Source organism: Coturnix japonica, chromosome 15, assembly GCF_054131305.1.
Source record: "Coturnix japonica strain WE chromosome 15, WE-NBRP24, whole genome shotgun sequence".
Lineage (NCBI taxonomy): Eukaryota > Metazoa > Chordata > Aves > Galliformes > Phasianidae > Coturnix > Coturnix japonica.
The window spans coordinates 6,765,301-6,785,720 of NC_140677.1; the positions used below are offsets into that span (position 1 = coordinate 6,765,301).

The 20,420-nt window shown below is 47.8% G+C and overlaps 1 protein-coding gene across 27 annotated transcripts in view; it reads left to right on the plus strand.

The window, feature by feature from the left end:
- The first annotated feature begins 11,332 nt into the window (after window positions 1–11,332).
- CADPS (calcium dependent secretion activator) overlaps window positions 11,333–20,420 on the plus strand; it is a 169,058-nt gene continuing 159,970 nt past the window's right edge. For all 27 annotated transcript variants that reach the window (XR_014934592.1, XR_014934594.1, XR_014934593.1 and 24 more), the window contains exon 1: window positions 11,333–11,803. Coding sequence is in view for 24 of the 27 variants with exons in the window: in XM_085516302.1 (XP_085372428.1) it covers window positions 11,432–11,803 (372 nt within the window). In the remaining 3 variants the exon portion in view is untranslated. The remainder of the gene's footprint in view (window positions 11,804–20,420) is intronic.

Here is a 20,420-nt window from a genome sequence, read left to right on the forward strand (position 1 = left end):
TTTCTGACAGGCTTTTGTTCGAAGACATCTGTTGGACATTTTTCATTCTTCAGATCATCTTGGGATCTAAAATTTGCTTCTCTGTAGAGAAAGAGTAAGTGAAAGCATCTCCAGGAGCCCACTCACAGTGATGACCTCTATGATACACAGAAAAATTGATTAAATGTACACTTACTTCCCTGCAGCTTCAGCAAGGCCAGCAGGTCAATTATATTAATATCAGATACTCTATTTTATTGGAGATTTCTTGCAGAAATAAATGTCAGCATGGCTGCAGTCCAGAAATGTAAAGAGCTGCTGAAACATAAATGGGTCAGATCTTGTGGTCTGACAAAGCTTTTTCCATCGACTCACATCATGCTATGGATACAATATAGGATTTGCTGTATGGCTGGGAGAAATGTTTGATCAGATGAAGTATCTGAGTGCAGCACAGAAACAAGTGAAATGCAGTAGGTACTGGAATGCAATCCATACCCGCTGATGCTGAAGACCTTATTCTAAACAGCTCCGTCTCCATTAAGGGCATGATCTCATGGGGGTATAAATTAGATGATCTTTGAGGTCCTCTTCAACCCAGGCCATCCTATAATCTCTTACAGGCATAGACAGCACTCAGCACTGTTCAGACATGAGATGATAGACACATTTCAGACACCTGCTGTAAAATGAGAGGGACCACAGCCTGCAAGTTTTTGTTGTGCTGTGATCTCTGCAAGAGATGGTCCTCATTCAGAAGGGCTGAACAATTTAGGTGACAGGTGGCTCATAGGGTGTTTGCAGCAGCATTAGAGAAATGCCCAGTTGCTGACATTGAGGTTTTCCATCAGTGCACATGGGCTGGAGACAGGGAAGTACGGTAGCTCGGGGGTTTCTTCTGCTCTGCTTTAGTGCCCCAAACCTATAAATTGAATTCCACACCTACTGCAAAACCTTAAACCTCCAGGAGACTTTAAAGCTTGTGCAGTTTATTAAGGACACAGAATGTGTTCAAATGCATAACTTCAAATATCATGGTGTTATGGAAAAAGGTGGAAAGTAGAAGGAAGAGGTGCATGTGTCAGTGGTGCAGTCCTCTGATGCACCAGCATTGTGCAGGCAGTGTGAATCTGAGCCTGTGCATCCCCAGACAGCTCGAGTACCTGAGGCAAGCAGAGAAACAACTGAGACACAAAGCTACTACTGTGTTTTTGTGACTGGCAACTGCTCCTAACATTTTATGTTTCGTTTACTTACATTCATCCCCATCAGATTAAATTATGCCTCCAAACGATCTAAAAATGCTGGAAAAATTAAGTAGCTCACCAAGGCAAGATTTATTATGTGGGTAGCATTATTAAACTTGTATCTCACACTTTTTAGCACCAGTTTTTCATAAGTTAATTAGCTAAAGCTTTCATGCACCAAGAACACTAACGAAGCCTCTAACAGGCTGCAATCAAACACTTTTGTTAATACAGAGAAGTGCTTGGATTTACTTTTAAAGACAACAAAAGAAGAGTAGGGTCAGATCTTTAAAGAATATGTATTGTGTTGCGTTTCCGGAGGCTGGCTTGCTAGTTGATCCACAGATTATCCCTACAGGCTGGGTAAGTGTGCCCCTCTCTACCTGTAAATCACAGTCAGCCGCAATTACTTTTTTTCCCCTTCAGGGCTCAGAAACGTTTGTGGTCTCAGCTATTTCCATGAAGAGCCGAGTCACCATCTCCAAGTCCCATGTCCAGTCCTGAGCAGCAAGGCCAGCTGTCTGAGCACGGTGTAGTAAGGCTCAGCAAGTGGCACTCACTGTGATGTGCAGGAAAAAAGAAGAACAACGAATACATATATATATATATAGAAATGACAAGAAAAATGGCTCAGAACGAAACAGAAGCTCTCAGAAATAGGAGATGATACATGGGGAAGATACATGTTTTGTGATAAAAAAAAAAGAGTGAGACAGAGATTGTAAATATCAGTGTTACAGGGAATATATTAAAGAGGAGCTCCCTGGGAAGGAAGCCAGAATGAAGCTCTGCCACCAGGACTAGGAGCAGCTCTCCTCAGACAGGAATTATCAGGGGATATCAGACAGCATGAGGCAGTCAGCGTATGGATGCTGCTCTGTACGCTCTCAGAGGACTTGCTCAACTGCAGCAATATTTACCTAGTCACCCACTTTCTGTCTCAGAGGGGAAAAGGGCAGCAAATGTTAAGGAAAGTAGCCCTGTGAGAGCTTTCTATCTCTCACTGATCTACAGTCACAAGAATTTTAAGGAATGAGGGACAGATAGCTAGAAATAAACACGATGCCTTTATTGGCTTATATATTTTTAGATAAAGAAACATGCCATCCCAGAGGTAGGAAAAATTACATAAAAGAAAGGTGCACTTGCAGTGCTGTAGTGCTTCACACAAAACAGGGCGAGGAAGTCAGGTGAGCATTCAGTGAACAATCTTGAGCTGAGCTCCTCAGGTACCTCAGTATAATTCATTGCCTCTTAAGAGGTGGCTCGACCAAAGCCTACATGAGTCTGTGCAGGGGGAGTGTATGCTTTGTCACCTCACAGAAAGTGGTGCAATGAAATGGGAGCTAAACCCAGATGGAAAGCTGAAAAGACAGCAGAAAAGATTTAATAGAGACCATATTTAATAAGCTGTGTACATACACCAGCCTCCCCTGTGCTGGAGAGCTTTGTATCAGGGCTGGGGATTGTGAACCAAGGCACTGTTGAAGTGCAGGCGTGTTCAATCAGGAATTATCGGGAAAGATTCAGAGATAAGCTGCAGTCAATCTTGAAAATCCATTCCCATCACTTGCCGCCAAAAAATATCTGATTGCACCTTCTGTTTTCAGCTTGGGCAGAGCCAGCACAGGGCAGGGAAAGCCAGGCAGCTTCCTCCTCCTTTGTGGCAGGGTGTCCTTGCCCACCTGCCCTGACACTCCTGCGTGATCACAGAACGAAACCTGCACAGGTGACAAGAGCTCTGGCTTCTATGGGGACTGGGGAATCCACTGACAAATTTCTGCTATTTATGTTTGTTTTTTTTTTCCAGCTCCTTGTCTCCCCCTACACATGGCCCTATAGGGCTATAGCTGACATTAGCTGATTTTATTCTTCCCATCATTTGAAATTCAGCAAGCAGTTCTGCTTTGCTTCTCCTTTATGCCATTGCTGCCACCAGCAGCCCCCCAAAAGCCAGGTAAGATGACACGGAGAGACTGTGAAGGAGCAGAGATCCCTACAGACCCAGTGCTGATGTTTTCACCTTGCTCCCAGCCCACCTGTGACCATGTCATCCCATTCATCCTCACCTACAGCACAAACAGCTGCCAGGGGAAGAAGCACACAGACCTGCTCCCTCCAATCTGCACACAGTAAAATGGCTGCAGTAAATCAGCTTGCCAGAGGTTATTCCAGAGAGGCCAATAAAGCAACGCCTGTTCAAACAGGCTGTCGTACAGCCCTGCTCTTTGAAACCTGCTGTTCAGAAGAAACAAGCTCTGTCTCGATAGGCACAATCCTACTGGAGAAATGAAGCCTGGATCTGCAAAACTGCTCCTGAAGTTTAGGATGTGTCCTGAAGCAGTGTGTTGGATTGATATGTTGAGGGCAACAAGGTCCTGAGGGGTGAAACTCCCATTAAGATGATGGGAATCTGGTGGGCATGCAGAGATATTCATTTATGTGCATATGGATGTGTATATGCACAGTGCTTGACACCATCCCAGCACTGAGTTACTTACGGAGAGAGAAAAAAATTGCATCTCACCTGAAAGATGCTGCTTACAACAGAAGTATTTGGGGAGTAACGGGAAATGCTAACATTGCACAAAAGCTTGGAGGAGATCCAAGTCAGTGCTTCAAAAACCTACATCAAAACTTGCAGTCCTGTTGCTGCTGCTGCTGTGTGATATCATGCACAGAGATGCTGAATTACTTAGAAGGCTGAAATCTAAGCAGCTCAGCACCTTTCCTGTCAGTAAATTAGAGAATCAAAGCGAAATCAACCTCTTAAAGGAGATTTCCGTGGCATAAAGAGGAACATTTCCCTCTGTTAATAGGCTTTTAAGAAACAAATTCATCCAGATTTTTCTTTCCCAGCCTGCAAATGTGCAGAATGAGCACAACAGGCACACTTGCAGCACAGACCTGCACACAATATTCTCTTGCTCTATGCAGACTTCAGCAGCTCTATCAGTCTCTGATGTTATCAGGGCTCTGTGCTGCTTTGGGCTGCATCTGCCAATGAGCCTGGAGCAGCTGCATCTCATCCTGGCAGGCACATCCCCAGCTCTGGGCGCGGGTGGCTGCAAAGGGATATTTAATAAGACAAAGCCTTCTGCTTCCTTCTGCCTGGGAAGCCCACGGTGGGAGGAGTGAGGTGTGAATAACTGAAAAACACCCTTTTAGAGCTGGCAAAGAGGAATTTCTCTGTGAAAACTCAACCAAATCCCCCAGTTCCTGAACAGCACCAGAGAGGATCTGAGCACTCTCACAGTATGGCCTGGTGGGTCGAGATGCTCACTAACATTTTGGAAATAGGAAGGAGTCACCACCTCTTTCAAGATGTGTGAACTTTCAGTTGGAAAAGCTAAAACCTCTTTTGCTCTACATTCTCTTTTGCTCTTGCCAGCACCAGCCGAGCTCCTGGATGGAGCTGGATGTTATTTGCAACTCATCTGATGGCAACAGCAAAGTCCTTATGAGCAGCATCCGGTCTGCCTGCCAAGTCTGAGCCGGTCCTTTGCTGAATTAATAGCAGATAACTTTCCAAGCGCTGTGAGCCACAGCCGTGCCACCAGCGTGGATGCTCTGCAGCACGGGAGTGGTATCTCCAGGAAGCACGAGAGCAGCCGGCTGGTATTTGTTGTCGAATTGTTGATATGTAAGCAGGGAGCATGCTGTGCATTTAAATCACTTTCACACTAAATTTGGAACAGAAATCATTAAATATTTATTGCGTGCCTAAAATACAGCTCGAGCGTCCTACTTACTGATGTTACATATTAATTCACATAGATTTTGCAGGCACTGATAATGCGTTTATTTAAAAGTGGTGACTCTGAGGCATTCATTACGATTGTGCTGTTTAATGAGAAGTGAGATCCGTGCCCCCATAGGAGCTCCATCTCGTCAGTTCTGTAAACCTGAGGAAGTGACTCGTGCAAAGTGAGATTCAAGGGCTCATAATTACTGGGGGAGAAAAAAAGCTTCAGCTGGAAGTTCTCAGTAATACACAGCAAACCAGTAAAATCAGCCCTTCCAGAATAAAAACACCCCAAAGCCTATCAGAAATGATGAGTTATTTCCTTAACGGTGGGAGGATGTGCATTCAGAGAAGCAATCAGTCATCCAGAGCATAATTGCTACAAATGGGTTACTACCTTCTCTGGTTGCTTTCCTGAAAGGTGAAGACCAGCAGATAAACTACTGCAGGAAAGTTAAAACTAAGCAAATACACATTGACTTGCAGCCACCCTGGGGATTGCAATCAAGCACTGAATGGCAGCAGCAATCCACCCCAGGTTTTGCAGGAGCCCTATGCATGCTGGAATAGATCAGCTGCAATTATTTCCAGGCTCTGGGCTAGCAGAGTAGAGTGCATTTAATAGAGCTCCTTGTTCCTCCTATTGCAATAAGACTCAGTCATTTTTAATTACGGATGCCTCAAAAGCTGGGAGCCAGCGCTGACTGGGCAGCAAAATATTGTTACAATCTGTTCACTGGTGTTTGGAAAGGATTTTGGTGCTGAACCTGTCATGGATGTGATGCTGTCAGTCTGGCAAGAAAGTGGAGATAAGCAGCTCACTGGTGGATTTTGCTGAGTAGCTACAGACGTCGAGTCTGCCCTCTTTCAGGACCTGCTGGGTGAGGCTAATTTGGTGTTACTTATTTTAACACCAGGTGTAATAAATCTCTGAAGTGGGTGCAAAAACCCAAGTCAGTGCCAGGGCCAAGTGCCTGGATGTGCTGTGTCCCAAGTGGGACAGGTTCTGCCCCAGCCTCAGCAGCAGGGCCAGGGCCAGGACATGCAGCACATCTCTACCTCCTTCTGCTTCATGCTATCAGAGAATGCAATTCAACCTCTTCTCCTCTGCCCTGATGTGCCTCTCATCGCCCTTTATCCCTTCTCTCCCTGGTGCTGGCTGCAGCAGGAGCACTCATTTCCTTGCAGGTGCTTCTCAGGTCTGGAGAGCAGCACACAGCATCCTCAGAGGGGAAGGTTTCTGGGAGGAGAAACACAAGCAAACAGCGTCTCAGGAGACATTTTGAGAGGCTGGCACGCTTTCCCAAAGCATCTTCAAACACATGACCCATAAATAGATTAGGAGGTGACCTCATTGCAAGCCCCAGTTTCCTGGCAGCACGGTGTGGGACACACCACTCTCCTCCCCAGCAGGCAGATGCACGAAGGAGGATGCAGATAACTCACCTGCCTTGTGATCTGAGGAAATGGATTTGCTAATCCCTGCTGCTGCTGCCTGCCCTCACATCCAGAGGCTTTGTAAGGACAATTTATGAAGTCACTCAAGAGCTTTTAGGCTGCAGAGATGCTGCAACATACTAAGGGTGTTCTGCACTAGCTAGGCCAGAAGCCTTGCAAAGAGGACAGGTGTCTTGTAGCAGCAACTCCCTGGCTACCAAAGCCATGAGTGCTGTCCACAAGGTTCACTATCAGCACAAGTCTGCAGTGAAGTAGTTGTATCCTGCTTCATCGAGAAGGAGTTGGGAGGCTACTCTTTGAGATAGCAACTTGCAAAAGACAAGCAAAATACACAGCTTGTGTTGTAAGTCAGGGAGCCCTTCGCCGTAATGATCCATGCACAGGGCAGGGAGGGGCTGAGAGAATGCAACAGCATGAGGAATGCTGAGATGCAGCTGGGGCCAGTGCAAGAGCCAGGCATGCCACTGCCACAGCCAGTCTGATGTGCTTCCTTCCCCATCCCATGTCACTGTGTTGAGGGCTTGAACAAGACCAGCATCCTCCCTGCCCTCACCTGCTCCTGCGGCAGCCAGCAGCCCAGTGTAAATATTAGCTGAGTGTGCATGAAGGGGTGAAAAGAGCACACCGTTTTAAGCCCTTCTGTTTAGGAGGCGCAGTAATCTATATAACACTGTTACCAAGAAACGGGGATTGTTTTCTCTTCTATTTTAGGAAACCGTGAAACAACCGGAGCCTCAGTCATACCAGGATTTCTCTTTCCCTCCTGTAAATTAGCATTAGCACCAAAGCAGCAACATTTCACTGTGGCATTCTGTAGCTGCAGACCAGACTCTATTTATGCCTGAACCAAGGACGTGCTGATGAAACCTCCTGCTCACACTGCTCTGTAACCTACCCAGCTGCAAGGAGCACATCATCCAGGTCCTCACTGTGAGCATCCAAGGACACAGCAGCAAGTCCTCAGGAAGAAATAGTAAACAAAGTCCTCATTTACTACCTGTAGCACAGCATAAGTAAGGCTGGCCCTCAGCGACTCCTTCAGTTGCTGCTGAAATTTCCCATTGGAATCAACTGGGAGATCCTTCTGTATTTAGGCAGACTTTTTGCCACCGCTTTTGGCTCTTTGCTTTCCCTTCCATGTCACCTGCTACTATACAAAATCCAGGCTTGCATCACAAACCTGCAATTTCAAAACGAGAGGCTCAGCTGAGCAAACATTTATTCCGTGTTTTGAAGGCACACTGCTAAAAGGATGGGGCCATGGTGAGCTACAGCCAGAACAAACGCTCACAGATGTGTGACTCCTGGACTTGCCATGAGCAGCAGCCTGCAGGCAATGTCTGACTGCTCAGGGGCTGGCACTGTGCAGCACCGTGCCCATGTCTTCATCACTTGAAATCAGTTGATCCTGCACCCCACCAAGGCCCCTCACACCTTGCAGCACTTTCAGATTGGCATCCTGCAGGTATAAGGCACGTGTCTGAAATACTGGGGCTGGGCAGGAGGCAGCAGTGCATTAGGTGCAGAGCTGCAGCCATTGGGTGTGCTCAGCAGCAGCAGAATGCCTTGCTTTCCAGTCCTACTGTTACGTGCAGAGCAAGGGAGTTCATGTGCCCAAGGGGGACTACAGTTGAGGTGATAAACAGCGCAAGGGATGCACTTTCCTCTCTTTTCTCTTCTAGACCATCTCCATAACTTGCTGCCTTTGGCACATGCATGTTTTACAAAGGTGCTAACTACTTCCAGCATTCATAAACAGGCAGGCTTAGCCCTGTACCAGAGATTAATAAAAGGAGAGCAGGTCTGTTTGTTTTTTATGCAAATATGAGCCTCCCACTGGGAGACATTCAGTTAAGCTCTCCCAAGCGGCAGCTATAAATGAAGTTTACTCTTTTGGAGGGTTTCTTCCACACAGTTTGGTCCTGCCAGCCTGAGTGCAAAGGCAATATGTGGCAGTGCCTCGTACACAGGCACAGCCTTTGCAATGCTGAGGCCTCAGTTTCAGCTCTGCTTTTCTTCACATTCCTTTCCACAAATCCTTACCTACACAGATTCCCTCCGTCTAATGGGAATAAATGGAGAGGAATACAAATGCTACAGCAGTGATTTCTTCTGGTATCACCAGGCTTTGCCATTTTACGCTGTATAAAATGGAAATAAATACTTTAAATATCCTTAAGCCTGTGCTGCTTCCAATATCGGAGGCCACTTGATATCTCCAGGCTCCAGCCAGGAGAGGTGTGCAGTGTTATTTCCTCCTGGGATGATGCAGGTACTTCTGGGTGCATTCGCTTGTGCTGCTCCCTGTTCATCCTGTAATCAGGAGCAGGCACAGAGTTCAGACATTTCCACACAGGGTGCATTTCCTCTTACTGGAAGATGCAAGAGAGATGGAAATGTAGGCACGCTGGAAATCATTAAGTAATTGTTCTGGAAAGTGTAGAAGAAGCAATTAATTCATGATGCTGGGAACAAATAGACAGAGGCAGATCTGGAGCCTGCTGTGAAATTAGAGGCCAGAAAGGCCCATGGTTTTTGCAGCTCTGTTGTATCTTGAAAGCAAACAACCCAACATTCTGCATCCTTTTAACCCAAACCATATCCTGGGCAAACAGAAATGCTCGCCAGTATAGTATCAGAAATGGCTTAGCTAATGCTCTCATTTGTTTACATTAACCCACTCATAATGGGTAATTACACAATTACCCACAATGAAATATTTCCAATGGAAGTTACACACACATAATTTCCACAATGGCTCCACTCGTGCTGTTCTCTTCCCATGTGATGCAGACAACAGTGCCTATTGTGAGGCCGCTTTATCATCATGGCTTCAGCCATGATTTTTGATGCAAAATTCGGGGTTTTCATGCTATTTGTATTTTTAACAGGGGACCTTAGAGATCCTTTTGAGGGAAATGCTCCTCATGCCACCCTTGCAGCAATAGAGCTGGAGACAGGGTGCAGATTAGGATCTCCCAAAGTCCCAAATCCACCTTAGCTCCTGCAGAAGTGTCAGAGGGGACATCTCCTGCAGCTGGCACTGCTACATTAGTGCTGCTTTTAGCAGGATGCCAACAGCTGTGACTGGGAGGTGTTCCAAGGAGAGCTGGGCACGTACAGATCTCCGGACAACAATGCCTGATGGCATTTGGATACAGAAAGTAAGAGGTCTGAGACTTTCTGACTTTGTTCTTTCCTTTATACAGGGGAAAAAAAAACCCAAAACATTGATGCTGAATGCTCAGATACAACAACCAGGACAAATGCTGTAAGGGGCATGTGTCCCTGCTTTGCTGGACCAGCAGAACCTCCCATGAACCTTACCTAATCCTTGCCTGATGTCTAGCCAGACCCTGCCAAGCATATCCAATTTCAAAATTATCCAGCGAGCAAAATCTCACCCACTGAAGGATAAATATAATTCTGAAAGCTCCCAAAGAAGAACATTTTTGGAAGGGCGGAGGGAAGCAATTGTGTGTATCTATTTCGCATCAATTAATTTAAGAAATCATTTCTGACAATCTGTCAGAAGAGTCAATCTGTCTCTGCAGAAAGATAGGCAATGTCTGTGATGTTCCTACCAGCAAAAGTTGCTTCTGTCACCCCCAGCTGCTTTTATTCCCAGTGATTCCATCTCTTCTCAATACTTCCAGCCACTGAACCAGATCAAAACTCACCACTGAAAGAAAACCTTTCATTAAAAAAATAGTCCAGTTTTCCACTGATCATCGTAGTTTCATTGCTGCAATGTCCAAGACAGGGAAGACATGGAGATGCAGCTCTCAAACATTTACTCCCTAAACTACAAGGGTGAGCATGCACGGGAAGAAATGTCTTCATTCTCCAGTATAAGAAACAGCTTTTCTTTCTTGAAAATCACAAAGCAAGTCTTGCTTTGGAATTACATTTACCATTATACACTGTGTCATTTCTTCTGTTTTTGTATTTGTTTGTTTTTTCTGTTGGCACAACTGGAATCAAAACACTAAGAGATTACTTGATGGATAGTGTGTATATATATTTATAAAAGGATAATTAAAAAATTAAAAGAACTTTCTGAGATGTTCTTGTCATCACATTAGTGATATACGAGCCCAGGGGCCAGGCAAAATGCCCCATGGCCAGGAATCAGCGTTTGCCTCCTTTGAGAAGTGACAGCCATTTACCAACATGTGTAACAGGTGGTGGCTGTTTTGACGTTTCCAGTGGAAGCACCACTAATTAAGCAGAAAAAGAAATAAACTTTGAAAGCAGCCACCCACCACAAAGACGCATGTGGAAGCAAACAAAGCCTCAATCAGATCTGGAAAGCACCAAAAATTAAAGTATCAAACACACACAGCATTTTCACTGATTCATCCCCAAAAGCTGCTCCTGGAAATCTGTCTAGCTCATCAAATATAGAATAATAAGGGTTGGAAAAGACCTCGGGAAAAGGGGAAAAGACCCCTCACCATGCCCATTAACCACGTCCCTTGGTGCTAATTAGTGACTAAGGTTGGATGGGGCCTTGGGAAGTCTGATGTAGGAGGGTGTAACTTGCTCTGCAAGGTCTTCCAACCCAATCATAGAAACATGGAAGCACTGAGGCTTGATAAAGACCTTCAGCTTCATTTGTGAGTGTACGATCTGCACGACCTTGTGTGCTGGCCTTGCGGGCTTACAGGATATGGCTGTGGAGATACTGTGGTGCCGGTGTATGGCCACGACGACACCGTGGTGTCAGCGAGAGGCCGTGGGGACGAGCAGAACTCGTCCTCCTCCCATCCCCTATTAACCACCATGGCGGCAGCTGCGCCTACCGGCCCCCAGCGGGCATGCGCAATAGGGCCGCCGGCGCGCTGTCTCCCTCTTCAGCACCACGGACAGCGCCCCCCGTTAGGGGCGGGGCCAGCCGAGGGCGGGGCGGCGCGGGAGCGCGCTCGGGCGCGGTGTCGAGCGGAGCCGGGTAGAGCCGCGTTGTGCCGAGCGAAACCCAGCTCCGGCCTCAACCGCCGCGATGCTGGACCCGTCGTCCAGCGAGGAGGAGTCGGAGGAGCTGGTGGAGGAGGAGAGCGGTAAAGAGCCGCTGGCTCCCGCCGCCGCCCGCCTCTCGCCCAGCCGCCCCGGCGATAGTCCCGGCCCCGGCCCCGGTGGCGGTGGTGGCGGTAGCGGGGGGCTGCAGCCGGGCGGGCGTGCAGGGGGAGCGGCTCGGCCCGCCAGCCCCAGCCCGTCTGTAGCCAGCGAGAAGGAGAAGGATGAGCTGGAGCGGCTGCAGCGAGAGGAGGAGGAGAGGAAGAGGAAGCTGCAGCTCTACGTCTTCGTCATGCGCTGCATCGCCTACCCCTTCAACGCCAAGCAGCCCACCGACATGGCCCGCCGGCAGCAGAAGGTACCGCCGTGCTGCCCTGCCCTCCCCTCCTCCATCGCGGTGCCGTGCCCCTGTTGCCCTCCTGCCCCCCGTATCCCCGCGCCGCCCCCTGCCCGCTCCCGGGCGCCCCAAGGGCAGTCCCGGCTCGGGGCACCTTGACCCATGAGGGCCCCGTCCCGGTGTGTGGCTCCGCTGCCGCCCAGGCACCTGGTTATGCAATATGGGAATTGGGGATGTCCGGGATTTTGGCCGGCTGGAGGTTGTTGAAAGGAGAGAAATAGCGTTTATGGTATTGTACCTTGTCATCCTGCAAGAGGAGTCTGCAAGTTTGATCTTACTGCAAAGTTCCTTTCTCTGGGAGTTGACTTAAGGAGTTGCAGAGCCTCCTTCCAACTTCTCCCAGCGTGTGCTCCCCCGTTCCTTGGCAAAGCGTGACAGCAGAGCTTTGCCATAGAACAGCTGATAGTACCACGATGTCCTTCCTGCGTGTGTCAGGTGGCACTGAGCTGTGCCAGGTGCCCCTCATCTGGGCACTGGAGCTGACACGGGGCTGGCTGCGCTCAGCAGCGTAGATGTGAAGTTTCTGCAGCACAGGGATGCAGACAGATCCCAGCAAACACAGCCCACACTCTTTCATGGTGGGGCACAGCTGATGGACGGCTGTTGTTTATTCCTGGTTATAGCTGAGTTTCATAGATGGCCTTTGTAGCCTTGGTAGCATCCTGCCTCCACAAATGACCTTTATACTCAGGGAGACTCCTGGATGTATCGATGGGAATGACATTCATTCAGCTCTGCTACACCAGAGGACTATTATTAGTCATTGCAACATACGGAGGTAGGGAAGTGTATCCGTTCTGCACGTAAAGGCAGTATAGGACAATCTGGTGCTTGCTGGAAGGTTGGTGATCTGCTTTGTGAGCGTGAAGCTTGTGGCTGAAGATAAGACAAGGTTTAGAGAGTTTTTGATACAGGTTTTTTGCTCGCAACTCTTTCTTTTCCCCAGCAAGTAGCGGGTTTTCAAAGTCGTCTTGATTTTTTGTTTCCTAACTAACTTCGTGTTAGGAGAATAATGGAGTTTATGTTATTCCTTGTCTTGGAGGAACGTGAGCAAACAGAGTAGCTGTTCCTCACGTGAAAGTGAACTGAGGACAGAAAGGAGTATTTCCAAGAGCAGCATCTGTTGGTGTGGGGATGTGAGGTTGGGAAGGAGGACGAGACACAGCTGTGTGGTCAGTGCTGTGCTGTGAAGGGAAAGGCAGGGGTGGGAGGCAGGAGGGACGTGCAGGTGGAACAAAGAAATGGAAAAATCAATGACCTGGCAGCAGGACTCAAAGGAATAGGGAAGGTGTGTGGGACCTGGGGAGAAAATCATCTGTTCTGTGTGATATATGGGAAATATGCCTGGCTTCTCTATAAACACGGCTCAAATAGGCATCTCGCAGGGGTTTAGCATCTCCACACAAACTTGGTCCTTAAATGGAGTTTGGGAAGCTAAATTTAACTTGACAACACGTGTCAAACTGAATTCAACCTTTTAAAGGTGATTTCACTCTGGGTTTTTTCTCCTGTATGTTCCCATATTCAGCTGTCACAGAGGTTCCTGGGAGTAAATCCTTGTCCATGTTCCTAAGCCTGACTCCTGCTGAAGTAGTTCAGAGCACTGCCCGAGCTCCGTATGGGCTCCATGTGATTGCTGTTTTCTTCTCAGATCACTGCCAAAACCCCATCCCTCCTTTCCCAGCTGCAGGAGGCCCCAGGGTGACATGTTTGTGACTCGTTCCTCTTTGGGCATGGAATTTTGCTGGGGAGGTTCTGATGGGTTTAGTCTTCATAATGAGAACTTTGTGTGTTGCTGCATATCCAATAGCACCGCAAATCACAGATTGCTGCGTCCTGCTGAGCTGCCCGGTGCTGCTGAGTCCACTTTGTAACTTCCATATTAGTGATGGAAGAGAGGGCAATTGGTTTTGTTGTAGGATGGAAATAGCAGTTCTGCTGCATGTCACTGGAGCTCATTTGGGTCCTTGTGAGAGCCTGCAGGTGGTGTCGGGTGTACCAGCAAAACTCAGCAAAGAGCTTAAGCTTAAAGTGATCAATTTAAGCACTGTGCTCAGTGCAGAGCAGGTGTGTGGGATCAAACTCTCTTAAACCTGTGGCATTGCATCTTAAAGTATAGCCTTTCTGCCATTTTGGCATGCATGTAGGTGCTGCAACAGTTAGGAACGTGGTAAATCTAACACAGCCTTCTAAATAGTTGTGGTTTCTTTATTCTCCTGGGTCGAGTTGTTGCTCTCATCCTATTTTTGCACAAGTTCTTATCTACAAACCTCTGACATGTCATCCTGGGACTGCTGTGACTCAGGTGGTGGTGGTGGGATTTGTAGGGGAAATTGGGGTTGTGTGGTCAGGTGCTGCTCTGCTGGACCCAAGGAGCCCTCAGAGATGTGGGGTTTGCAGCTCTGCAGCCAGGAGAGGAAAGCAGATGGTTCTTGCTTTCTGTCTGTTCTTTCCTTGCTCCTTAGCAGCACAGAGAACAGAAGACGAGTGTTGTGCTCAACAAATTGTCTGTAATCCACAGAAAATGATGATTTTCAGTTAAAACGCCTATCATTTATTTTGCCAGTGCCTTATCTTAATTTAATTCCAGCCGATATTAAATATTTGCCATAGTTTGGCTATTTATATGCTTGCAGCTGATTGAATCGGGAAGCAGGTAATTAAATAGTCTGGAAGCTTGTTCTTTGGCTGTTGTAAAACTTTGCAGCTCCTGATCTGGACCAATGATTCAATTATCATGGGTGGCACCTCTCAGGCCAGAGATGTTATGAGTGGGGAGGACTCATCTGATCATGCAACCCCGGCTAAAAGCCCATCGTTTGCAGAGAGTCTAATTTACAGCCTTGCTCTGCATAGTCTAGACGCTCTACTCTCCCTGAAGCTCGTTGCCTTCTGCACAGTTTGTAATTCCTTCTGATGAGTTATGAGTCACTCGTGCTCCGCTCACCTAAGTGGGAAGTGGTCTACAAGTCATTTCCATATGTAATTCTTTTGTTAGCTGAAGAAGTAATTAATTTTTAGTGCAGTTTAGCAGTAGGAACCCAGGCATCACGGTGCTGGTACTAGCAAAGTATGTATGCTACCCCTTGTTAGCTGCTGCCAGTACTTTAATCCAGAGGATTAACATCATGCTTACATTTAGTTATGTACATGTGATTAATATGTGGAGTTTAACAGATACAGTATGATCAATAAAGCTGTTGCTCAGTTGCTGTCAACGTCAGTTCTGCCAGTGGCTTTGGCAGCACCAGGATTTCAGCCTCAGAGTGGTCTCTGCTGTAGTACGTCTCCAAAAATCTAGGTTAATTAGAACAATGAGTTCAGGAGAAGGGACCTGTCACCCAAGGGGGCGGGTGGACCCCTGCCAGGTGGGTTTTGTTCCCTGCTGGGAATGGAGGCAGAAAAGCAGGTGGCCTCATTTCCTGCTCTGGGACAGCGTGGAGCACATGGGAGGGAAAGCAGAGCTTGGGAGGCTGCCTCTGCTTTGCCTGGCTGTTCTTCTGTGTTGGGTGGACATGGTTATGAGCACCGCCTGTAAGTGCTGTCACTTTGAGTGCACAGTTTTTGGTTGAAAAAGTGCTTTTAGTGACCATACTCTGCTTGTGATTCAGGCTAATAAGCAAGTCAGACCTTTCCTCAAATTTAAACACCTGAGTCAAAATGTCTTCCAAATGTTTATTCAGCTTAGGGTAAGCCATGCAGTGCTCACAGTTACCATGGTTCATAACCTGCCTGTCTCAGAGCAGGATGGGGAGCTTGGACTTCCATCTCTGTAACAAATACACACCACTGGCTCGTGACCCATCACTATGGGGTGCACCATGAGCTGTGTAATTCAGCTGACACACAAGTGGGTGGAACGCTGCCCCAACACACAAGTCGTGACTCTCAAACTCTTTGCTCCAATCCTGCAGCCATGGCTGTTCAGTGTGGTCTGCACACACCCAGGTGTTAGCAGCTTAACTTAGTGAAACCTCGATTCAGTCATGCTCTAGGACAAGCATCCTGAGTGCACACTGAGCTGGATTGGACTGCTCTGGGAGCGTGTGTATTCTGTAAGTCAGTGCAGAAGTTTGTTAGTTGTGAGACATGTTTTCAATTGATTAGGCATACAGGGTGTGCTTATGCCTGCAGGGTGATTCTCTGGGGAATTTACCATGTTCCAGGCCCAGGTGATGCTAGTTGGCATTACCTGAGCTTGGAAGCATGCCCCTCTCCCAGCTGAGGGTCCCACCAGCTGATTGCATCTGCAGTAGGAAGGGTCTGCTGCTCTTGCATCTGGATAGACGAGGTATAGGCACTGGGGGGTGATGTGAGAATCATGCAAGCTGAAAATCAAGCCAAAGGGAAATTTCCCTAAGATGCTAAATATCCTTTCCTGGTTCAGCTCTGCGTATTGCCGACACGGAGCTGTCAAGGCCTCAAGCTTTACCTTCCATCTTAGCTGACTGCTCCCACCCTTGTAATCAGAGATTACAGACTCATCGCTGCTTCGGAAGGAAGCTAATGGGGTGACGCAGCAGGAACCAGCTGCCTCACTACCTGCATGGTGACGATGCAAGGATGAAGGAAGGACACTGAGCTCTGCTTCAGCTGGAGCTGTGCTGAGGGGCTCAGCAGTGTGGGGTGTCCCTGGCCCATCCTCTGCCAGCCAGACCTCCAGGCAGGGCCCATCTGCTGCTGGTAGCTGGGGATGTGCAGCTGCTGGAGCGGTGAGGGGTTGTTTTGATGTGTGGCCAAGGCCTAGCTGGAGTTAGGGCTGTGCAGATAGCGTGTGGGCTCCCAGGTGGGAGCTGGTGTGGAAGGCTGAGGGGGGCTGGGGGAGAATAAGCAGAGAGAAAATAGCATTTTACACCTCAGTTTCTCAGGTTATTCTGTATCTCTGTTGCTGGACTTTTATTTCCAGTTCCTTAAGCTTGGACCTCTGGAGCCTCCCATTGCAAAGCTCATTCTTGGTGTGTTTCATGCAGAGGGATACGTGGTAGATATTTTTTCTGTAATCTCCTCTCTGTAGACTCTTCTTTGTCAGCTTTTGTCTCGCACCAGAATATTCCTGTCTGTACAGGAGTCACCCCAAAAGTAAATCGGATCCTGCTGCGTGGGACAGTGTTCCCATCCCCTATTTACAATGCATGCAATTACCCTCCATGCATCTTGGAATTCTAATTGCCTTTTTATTGCTGTTTAGCAGTGTGTTAAAGGTTTTTGAATGCTCATGCCTTGTTTTCTCATTAGCTCTATTTATTCCTCCTTTGGCTCCCTTCCTCAACCTCATCAAATATAGCATCTTCTCCTCGCCTTCAGGGCCTTGTGTGACTGCCACTTCTCACTTGTTCTCCTGTGTCCTGTCTCAAGTTGCTGCTCTAGATGTTCCATGGTCTTGCTATAGCAGTGTTGGGGCTGTACCCTGCAATGGGCTCCTTTGTTGGGTAGGTTAGCTTGGATAAGATGTGCTGGCGTGTGCTATGGGAGCTGCCTTGCATCAGGCAGGGCTCCTCAGTGCAGCTCTGGCAATTAGTGGCAAGTAAGTGATGCAAGCTGCCTGTTCTTTTTGAGCTATGGTGGGAAATTATGTTCCTCCAAACCACTTTTAGTGCTGCAGGGTACCATGTTGTGATGATATCAGCCCTGTCCCTATGGTGCTGGTTTGTTGGTGGCGCAGGTGCTGGGAATCAGCTGTGCTCTCCTGGGAGCTTTGCACCCACACATACACAGGGCTGCTGCATCATGAGCTGTCCCAGTGCAATGTGGCCTCTCCAGCGCCATGAGTGTTGGGCTGGGAACACACAACTACTGTCACTGTGGTTTCTCTATTAGTGACTTTCCCTCTGATGGCCAAGATAGATGTGGGCCTTGTGCTTGTACAGCACCTGGCACACTGCATCTGTAACTGGGAGCCAGCAGCAGCCTGGATTTGTCTCATGTTGTCTCAGAGTTCAAAGTCCTTTCTAATGTTATTTGCTCTATGATTTAGCCTTGTTGTGTGGCATTTCCATAGCTTGAATTAATTTAATTATCCCCCGAGGTGCTTGCTTGCTCACAGTTGTCCAGGACTTTGTTGACCTCCTCTTGTGTATTGAGGAGCCCACACGACTCTGAATCATCAGTAAACGTAATTGTTGTGTTTGATGCTTGCTCCGTGATATATACAATAAATAAACCTGGCCTTAATACCAATCTGTGCCTCCCCTATAGGCACCTACTTTGTTCCCAGCTGGGTACAGACCAGCCACTCCATCCTAATAGCATTCCTATTGACTAGAGAGATTAATATTTCATGTGAAATTGTACCAAAAGCTTTCTCAGCCTATAGGTACGTTGTGCCCCCAGCACACCTATTAAGCATGATGTCATCTCTGCAAAGATTTGCTTGGCTTACCAGCCTGTGGCCCTCTGCAGCTCATCAGTATGGTGGCTCAAACTGTGTGGTGCTTCCCTGGGCTGAGCTGCTCAGCAAGGTGCTGTTTCTTGGTCTGCCATCAATGGTTTTATTTTCCTCCTGTGTCAAGTGCTGTGGGCTCACGGGGTGCTGCATTAATTGTTTAGGGCAGGATGTGAGAGAGCACCAGGACCCGACCCATTGCTGCAGTTCAGGCGCTGAACATCCATGTGCTGCCCCTTCTGCAACTATGTGTGTGTCCTCCCCGCAGCCTGCACAGCTGCTCCCTCTTATAATAAGGCAGTTAATAGCCTTGCATAATTCATGCTTACAACTTGTACACACTTGCTGATAAAAAGAGCCGATGTTTAATTTACACACGTGGGGTGTCATGTAGACCTGCCTGCATGAGCCGTGCTGAGATGGAAGGTGAGATGGCAGCGAGGTGTGAAGGGCAGGTCCTGGCTGCTGCTCTCTCCTGGCTTTGCAGTGCTAGGAGGCTGCATGATGGGGCTGTGCTTCTCTGTGTGTGGATACACGTGCTGGCTGTCCTTGTTTTGGGCTCTTGGCGTGAGCTGCACCCCCATCCCGGCCTCCAGATGTTTGTCCTGTGGCTCAGCGCCTGCGGGACAGCCCATGTGAGACCAGCCACAGAGGGGCTGTCAAACTGGTAGAGCAGCTCAGCTGCTTAAACCCATGCGAGCAGAAGAGCAAGGCCCCCAGTTCCATTCTGTCCGCTGAAAGCACAAGATTCAGTGGCCAGCCAGAAGCAGATGGCTTGCTATTTCTGTGTCCTTTCATTTTATTACTGCAGGTCTGGGAGGGAGTTACAGCTGCTCCAGTAGTGTGGCAAATCATCTCCATTTATCTTGTGCTGTTATGCCTCAGCGATGTCAGATGGTTTCTTTACATTTTGTGTATATTCAGACTAAGCCAATCACAGCGTTTTTTCCATGAAAACTTAATGATGAAAGATAACGTCAGGTGATATTTTTCTTCCTTAACCAATTGTTTCTTTTGCCACAGACCCTTTGTGTTAATGGTCATCTTTCCTTGCTGTGGTTCAAGAGAACAGGTGTGCCTTTTGGAAATATATATATATTTCTACCTAGAATCTCTTTTTTCTTTTTTTCTTTTGTTTTCAGCTCTGATTACTTGCCTTGCAATGCTGTGACCTATATTCAAGGTGAAACTTCTGATAAGTGTTTGCTTTGGGAAGGGAGGCACACGAGCATGTTTTGGAGGAGATTAGGGCCTGTCAGACAGCAACACACATTTCAATTAGACGTGAAAATGCAAATCATTCAGACTTCAGTGCACATCAAGGTGAGACTAGGAAGAACTTTAATCCATTCTGAGATAAAGTTGAAATCCTTGTGTGCTTTAGTTATCCCCAGTCAATTATGCTTGCTAGAAAATGTGTGTTGGCAAGTAAAGCTGTACAGGAAAATCCTCCCATGATATTTTTGTCACTTGTTCAGATGCTTGCTGTCCGCATGTAGAACTCATTTCCTCCAAGGGCTATTCCCCTTCAAACAATAGAAAAATGACTCAGAAAGTTGCAGCTGCAGTGACAGCTCTCATGATTTTAATGGCTTGATGATTATTTGTATTTTTGGGTGTCTTAGCCCTGAGCTGGCCTGTGGTGTGCGCTGCCTCGCTGTGATGCAGGGATGCTAAGCAAGAAGGTCTGCCCTCTATCCCTGCTCCATGGGCCTCTGGGTGATGGGCAGGCTGCTGAGGATGCTGTGTACCATCAGTGCTCCCACCCCATGGGTGCCCTGGGCAGGGTGAAGTAGGGGCCAGTGCACTGTGCTGTATGGAGCAGGGCACAGCCAGAGGCTTCTGAGCATCACTAAATAGCAGGTCCAAGGGGTTTCCTATGGCCCTGGTGCCTTTGGGAGGCAGAGCCTAGAGCTGGAGTGCAGCTTGCTGAATCAGAAAGGGGACTGCTAGCCTTGAGACTGTGGGGGATGGAGGGAGGAATTGCTCATGCAGGCACTTGGAGCAGAGTGGGTATGTGCTTGGGAGGCTTTTCTTCCCTTTGGCTTCGGAAGTTTGAACTGAAGAGCTGGCGTGGTGAGAAGGCTGGGAAATATTTTCATACCCTCTGCTCAAAGAGCTAAAGTTGGAGTTTTAGAAAACATGAGGTGAATGGAAGATGCTATTTCTGCTCTCCAGTCTCTCTGCTTTTCATGC